Genomic DNA, 7,228 nt, shown 5'->3' on the forward strand with positions numbered 1-7,228 from the left:
CGATGGATTTTACATCTCTATCAAGGCTTTCGTGTTCTAACAGGATGGAGTCCATACGAGCAAGTTGCCTACAATTGGCGTGAAAAACAAATGTGATAATTCTACGAAATGATAATAACTAGCAATCTGCATGCTAGATTATTACCAACCATAATGGGAACAAGAAAAATGATAATTTTACGAAATAAGGGTATAATTCGATTAAAACAGTGGTTAATTGATAAAATTATCGGATGCTGATACTATTGATAATTTGGTTGAACCTACTGTATATGATAGAGGACTTTTTCTTTTTTTTCGTGTGATAAAAAATAACTCTTCTTTATTAAATTGATTGATAATTCAAAAATAAGGTTACAAGAAGTTTCAAGACATCAAAATACAAAAGTTATAATGTAACACCATATCAAACTAGTACAAAACCAAATATTCTAACAAGAGAAGAAAACGAACACCCGAAAAAAAAACACTAGAAACACGTATGTAAGAATATATTGAATCAGAGAAAAAATGCTTTTCATATCATAAATCTACCATTTTTGATGATTTTTTTATTTTTCAAAAAGAAATACTCCAAGATAGAAGTGATTTGTTTTGAGTCTTGAATATGCTAACGAACATTTCGATCCCCAGAGCTCACCGCTACCTTTTGAAGTATAAATCCATCACTCTCTCACAGATTTAAGGTTCCGCCAATCACAAGGATTAACAGGGGCCATTTTGTGGATGACTGGATCTTCAAACCTATGAGAGTCGGTGGCTTTTTATTTCTTGATGGGTCTAGCATTTCTGATTTTTTATTGGATAAGTATGGACCCATGCCATTGGATAATTCCCCTCTGAGCAGGTCTACCCAAACCTCATAATAGATGAACCCTCGTACGTCTCATATAATTGGTACTACGAATTGGTCGATCCATTCTACATCTCTTCACATTAGGCGTTGGATAATCTTTTAGTACTAGATTTTCCTTTTTGTTTAGGAGTATCAAATTCCAGGGTTATCTTATAGATTGACGTCAATTGTACTTTTGTTTAATGCTTAAGCTTTTTTTCTTATTGTCAACCCGGAGAGTATGAACTTCTCCATTTCACACAAGCCGTCGATATGAAAAACTCCGGGGTTTGTGATTAAGCAGGGTGTTGTCATCCTTATATTTTAATGAAAAGAAGAAAAAGGAAGTCTGATTGGTAAATCAGAGGGTGGTGGGGGTTCGATTAAGACAAGACGTGATCTCGATGTTTTTTTTATTGGGGACCACCGTAGAAAGTAAGCCACACACAACTTCTCATTTGGGACCACCTATAACGACAAATATATAGTACCAGCTGTCTGTCATCCAAGCTCTTAAGTTTTCTCTTTAATTTTTCGGCTTGGCTTCATCAATCAGCTTCCCATGTATCGACTATGTAAAATTGCTTCGCAAGTTTTTTTACCATGAAAATTAGAAGGAGGCATATTTGGAACTTATTTAGATGAACCAAATTAAAAAGAAAAAAATGATTTTAGGTCGTGCAATTCTTATATACTGGGAGTGTTTTTGATATTTTGTCGGATTTAGAGATATTTGAATACATCTCGAGGAAGTTATTTTTCGATTCAGTTAAGTTAAAAAGTCTATAATTTTTGGATTATTTCAACTTCTAGTTTCGAGGCACCTTATTGAAAACTTTCCGGCTAAATATACTCCTCATGCATTTGTTTAAACAATGGATAGGAAGCATAATCTAAGAGCGAACCTGGCCTCAGCTGGCTAACGCCAAGTATAATTTCTTCGTGCTCCATGTTGTCAAGTATAAAATGGTAAACTCGATGAAATTTGATAACCTTCGTAAACATTATAACACTATTCTTCTTATTTTTTCATGTAAATATGCATTATCCTTTGTACGACTAATTATTTTCTTCTCGGTTAGTCCTATGATCACTGCGCAGACAGTGGTGATTGACATGATGCACAAATCCTCCTACCTTGTTGACAAAAGTACGCATAAAAATAAATGAATAGTGATCAAAACCATTGAACCAACAACAACATAAAACTGTGGTCGTGGTTAGGCAATTGGTATTGTTCCTTCCACCAACAATTCTAGAAATAAAAAAGAAAGTTTGGTATTGCCAACGGCTTAACTTGTGCACCACAATAGTTTGGTGTTTGGTGCATAGACAAATAATATTATCCACCAAACCAGTCGTTTCCAGTCACAAATTTAAGCAAGCAAAGAAACCCTATGAATCACTTCATTGCATATTCTATACTAAGACATTATGGTTGATTTAAACTTTAAAAAAAGAAAATCAAATCCATAATAAATTCAAATTTGACTAAGTCTCCCTCTTACCAAATACCCCTGTGGCCTTGTCTTCTTGTTAATCATAATTTACCTAATTCATTTCACCATTGAACCCAAAGGGAAGTTTTTGGTTACACGATGCTCCAGCATTTCCAATCTAGCAGCAACATATCCAACTATTTTTGTAAGTATAATAATACATTATATCAAAAAACAAGTTATTATTATGTACCCATGAGAAAATAGTTACACATTTGAAATTTACGATCAATTTCTTGACCAACTCAAATCTCAAGATACTCCTCCCAGACAAGAGGTTAAAGATTCGATTCTTCCTAACAATAATTTCACAAAGATCGGTGATTTTAAGTAACCTGTTTCGGGGATTAGTCAGGTGTTCTAAGAGGCTCTGATACCAATAATTATTACAGTAAATATTTTAATCCGGTCAAGTATGGTTACAAATATCTATGGTCTTAACCTGCCGTCAGGTGCTCGATCTATAGGGCCTTGATACCCCGTCCCCTTCAAAATAAAGTAATCTCTTTACCAAATAGCATGAGTGTTTGACTTGTAGTCAAGAATGAGTACTTATTACTTAACCACAACCCCAAAGAAACACAACCACTAGGAGAAAAAAAATGTTACTAATAAAATTGGGTAAAGAAGACAAAGCCATAAAAACGTAAAGAAAGAGAGCTAAAAGCAAGCAATAACACGCCAGCCAAATAACGACAGCTCAACTGATATCCTCCTCAGCCGACAATCTTCATTTAACAAAACCATTTCCGTTACAATTTTCTTTAACTACGAATTCACCATCTCCCGTTCCTTCACAAATACAGATTAACCTGATATTATTCTGATGATATCTTAAAATTATCAGCAACAACAGCACCAGGCTTGTTTTGTTTTGCTGTCAAAGAGACAGAGATTTATGAAACTAGGTATCACCAAAGTCTATAACAAAGCAGGAGCAGCCTACCAATTATAGGGTGGTACTACTACTACCAGTACCAGTACACTGCTAAGGTATCAATACAGTGAGAGAAAAAAAATAAAAAACTCATCATCTTCTCTTTTTGATTCAAGCTGTAAAATCAAATAATTCTTCTCCATGTCAGAGTCTGAGACCAATTCATCAAACTTTTCAGCTTAAACTATTCATCATCAGTCAACAATCCTTGAGATTCACACACACACGTATCAAATCTTTGTTCTCATTACCTGTGGATCTGTGTTAAAAGCAAATATAATTCAGAGATTTCAGAGAAAGTAGAGTAGTATCTGATCCCAATACATACTAGTACCACCACTCCTGCTACAACCCTAGACTTTGTGCTGCAACAGACACACATAACGAGAAAAACTACCTTCTTTTTGAATCTTTGTTAAGCCAAGAAGAAAAAACCGAAGAAAAAAACACCATCTTACTAGTAGTACTGCAGGCAGGTCTGAAAGAGGAGGAGGGAGGGGGTCTAGAGCTTGCTTGCTTGCTTGCTTGCTTTCACTAATATATGTTCTGTGAAGGAACAGAGAATTGTGGTCCTTAACCTAATCACTTCCTCTATAGGGCTCTATACTCTTTTTTCATCATCATAAATTCATCTCTTTTTCTTCTTCTCATTTCTTCTCTCTTATATCTCTGTCTATCTTGATATCTATAGATATATCTTGGGGTTTGGGGTGTGCGTGATTAATTAATGCTTTGAGTTTTTGAGTTGGTGTTGTTGTTTGTTGTGGAGAGAAGAAAGATGCAAGAACCAGGAGGAATAGTAATGTTAGGAGGTAATGGAAGTGGTGGTGGTGGTGGTGGGGGATTACACCGTCATCATCATCAACATCATCAACATCAACAGCAACAACAACATCATGAAGATGAAAGTAGGCTATTGAAGACAGAGATAGCAAGTCATCCACTTTATGAACAATTATTATCAGCTCATGTTGGTTGTCTTAGAGTTGCTACACCTATTGATCATTTGCCTTTGATTGATTCACAACTTTCTCAATCTCATCATGTTCTTAGATTTTATGCTTCTCAACATCAGAACCAACATCATAGACTTTCTCCTCATGAAAGACAAGAACTTGATAACTTCTTGGTATGATATGATTAATTCTCTCTCTTTCTCAATCTTTTTTCCATGAATGAATCAGAAGTTCATGTGGATTAATGGGTTTGTCTTAATTTTTAAAAATACAGGCACAATATTTGTTAGTTTTGTGTTCTTTTAGAGAACAGCTTCAACAACATGTTAGAGTTCATGCTGTTGAAGCAGTCATGGCTTGCAGAGAAATTGAACAGTCATTCCAAGCTCTCACAGGTATCTACCCCTCTCTCCATGTCTAGTACTATTTCTTACTGTTACTGTTGTTGGTGGTAATTCTGTTTGTAGGAATTGACTGTTTGGTGAGGAGAATAGGAGATAGAGGAAGCCATGTATGAGGTTTCTTGAAAGTTTTGTGTGTTTTATTATCAATTTGGTGGGTGGAGTAGGAACCCACCCAACAAAAATCTAGTCTTTACTTATGAAATTGTGATTAGTTAGGTCTAGTTAGGTGCTGCATATTGGTAGGTAGAGATTTTTAAAAAATTTTGTTTTCTGAATATTAATTTTTTGAAGAGAGGTTTTGATTAATTAGCTGTTCTTGATGGATACATTTGGTGAAAATCTAGTTGATTGATTCTTAAGATAAGCTTAAAGAATGGTTCTTAACATCTTGTTTAGTGGGGTTTCCTATTTTGGTAAAGAATTTGAAGTTTTTGAGTGATTTTTAAGTGGTTTAACTCAACTCTTAATCATTTCCTACAGTAAGATAATATGGGTTATGTGTGAAAGAGTTATAAGTAAAAAGCAAATTAGAGTACAAATTAATGAATGTCTAATTAAACATTTTGGTAGAGTTGGGTATGATTGGTACAGGATATGATAAATGGATTAGGTAGGTTGGTGCTAACAAGATATAATTGCTTGTCAATTAGGTTGATTAGCAAGTATATTAATAATAAATTTCAACTAACAACTACTTAGTTTAATTGTAGCTCGTAGCGGGTTAAGCTTGTTAAGAACTAATTGCAATGTTCTAGTTAGCTAAATAGAAAACATCGAGGACACCAGACTAAATTATGACAAATAAGAAAATTATGAATTTCTCTTGCAAATGCTTTCTATCTTAGTTGTCATTAGTACCAGAGTTGCTTATCTCTTTTCACATGTAAAAAATGAGGAAGAAGGAAAAGAGAATAGAACAATTGAATAAAGGACTACAATGTATTCTTGGTTAATATGAATCTTTAGATGTGGACTAATTATGAGATGAATGATTTCACATCACAATATGCTATAGCTTGATGCTTGACTAATGATTCTTTAGAAGCATGCACTTTTTTTTTCTTGATAAGAAACGATGTATTATGCACTTTTCACTTTTGATTTTCCGAATTCTCGTTACGTGAAATCTTCTTCAATCTATATTGCTAGAATCCCATTCTGACAGAGCATGTTGATTGAATATTAAGACAGATGATGCTAAAAGAGGAATGACGATTATGCATGACTAACAAAATGTTAGCAAGTGATAAATTCTTTAAATGTCATGATATTCGAAGAATATATTGCCACTATGGAAACCCTTCTCGCTAGTATAGCACGTACGATAGTAACACGTATTTGCATTGCCACGGAGCATGTTTCCCGCGTAAAAGCAGTATTTGGATTAGTTATTTCTGTTAACGGCTTTGTAAATCTCACCAATGATTTACCAAGTTATTTCAATCCAAAGTTCCTCTCATGACAAGTAACTTATACTGAGCTTGTTTCAGGAGTGACTCTAAGTGAAGGGACTGGTGCAACAATGTCAGATGACGAAGACGATTTACAAATGGATTATGCTTTAGAGCAATCATCAGGTGTTGAGTGTCATGACATGACAGGTTTTGGTCCATTACTTCCAACAGAATCTGAGAGAACATTGATGGAAAGAGTTAGAGAAGAATTAAAAATTGAACTCAAACAGGTGCATCATTTATTCTAATTCCTAATGCACTAGAATCCTTGAATTGTTGTTCTTGTTCCAGCAGTATATGCTAAACTTTAAAATGACTCCAAACATTGTTCCTTCCAGGGATTCCGTTCGAGAATCGAAGATGTCAGGGAAGAAATTCTTAGAAAGAGAAGGGCTGGAAAGTTACCTGGTGATACTACTTCAGTGTTGAAAAACTGGTGGCAGCAACATGCAAAATGGCCTTACCCTACTGTAAGTTCATATATTTTTACCTTCATTTACCTTTCTTACTTAGCATTTCTCTGCACAAGTTGTCGAATCACATGTTGCTGTAACAACTGCTGATTTGCAGAAGATTCGGTTCTGGTGCCAAAATAATTACCATTTTTTTTTCACTATTCTACTTCACTGAATTACCATTTTCTTGATTTTTGGGTCTTTAAATTGTTGTATCCTTTTTTATGGATATTGCAGGAAGATGATAAAGCAAAACTAGTGGAAGAAACAGGTTTGCAGCTAAAGCAGATTAACAATTGGTTTATCAACCAAAGAAAGCGTAACTGGCATAGTAATTCTCAGTCGATAACATCGTTAAAGTCTAAGCGCAAAAGGTAGACGATCGAGGAAACGTTAATCATCAAGAAAAAAGAAGAAGAAACATACTTACATTACAAAAGATAGTAGTTGTTCTGTAAATTCAACCGTAGTTTGGTTCGTCGTGGGACTGTCAGGAAAGTGGATTCAGGGAAGTGAAAAACATGGGAGGAAGTAAGTAGCTAGATATGTTTGAAAATGAAAACACAGCATTGTAATATACGGTTTTTGAGGTGGTCATGTATGATGATTTCCATGGATCTGTAATAACTTACCGTTTTCTTCTTTTGGCAGAGAAGAGTCAAAATGATAGTGTCTCCAGATTACCTCT

At 34.7% G+C, this 7,228-nt stretch overlaps 1 protein-coding gene across 1 annotated transcript; it reads left to right on the plus strand.

Moving 5' to 3' along the window:
• The first annotated feature begins 3,038 nt into the window (after positions 1–3,038).
• On the plus strand, positions 3,039–7,228 carry LOC113304318 (homeobox protein knotted-1-like 7). The gene is made up of 5 exons (XM_026553398.1): positions 3,039–4,400; positions 4,502–4,622; positions 6,122–6,315; positions 6,424–6,555; positions 6,778–7,228. Exons 1-5 carry the CDS (start codon positions 4,050–4,052, stop codon positions 6,916–6,918), a joined length of 939 nt encoding a protein of 312 aa, XP_026409183.1. The 5' UTR covers positions 3,039–4,049; the 3' UTR covers positions 6,919–7,228.

The sequence above is a fragment of the Papaver somniferum genome, chromosome 8 (assembly GCF_003573695.1).
Source record: "Papaver somniferum cultivar HN1 chromosome 8, ASM357369v1, whole genome shotgun sequence".
Taxonomy (NCBI): Eukaryota; Viridiplantae; Streptophyta; class Magnoliopsida; order Ranunculales; family Papaveraceae; genus Papaver; species Papaver somniferum.

Coding starts and splice junctions, on each gene's coding strand:
- LOC113304318 (XM_026553398.1), top strand. CDS start 4,050: ATGCAAGAACCAGGAGGAATAGTAATGTTAGGAGGTAATGGAAGTGGT. Junction 4,623..6,121: donor GTCATTCCAAGCTCTCACAG/GTATCTACCCCT, acceptor AGCTTGTTTCAG/GAGTGACTCTAAGTGAAGGG. Junction 6,556..6,777: donor CAAAATGGCCTTACCCTACT/GTAAGTTCATAT, acceptor TGGATATTGCAG/GAAGATGATAAAGCAAAACT.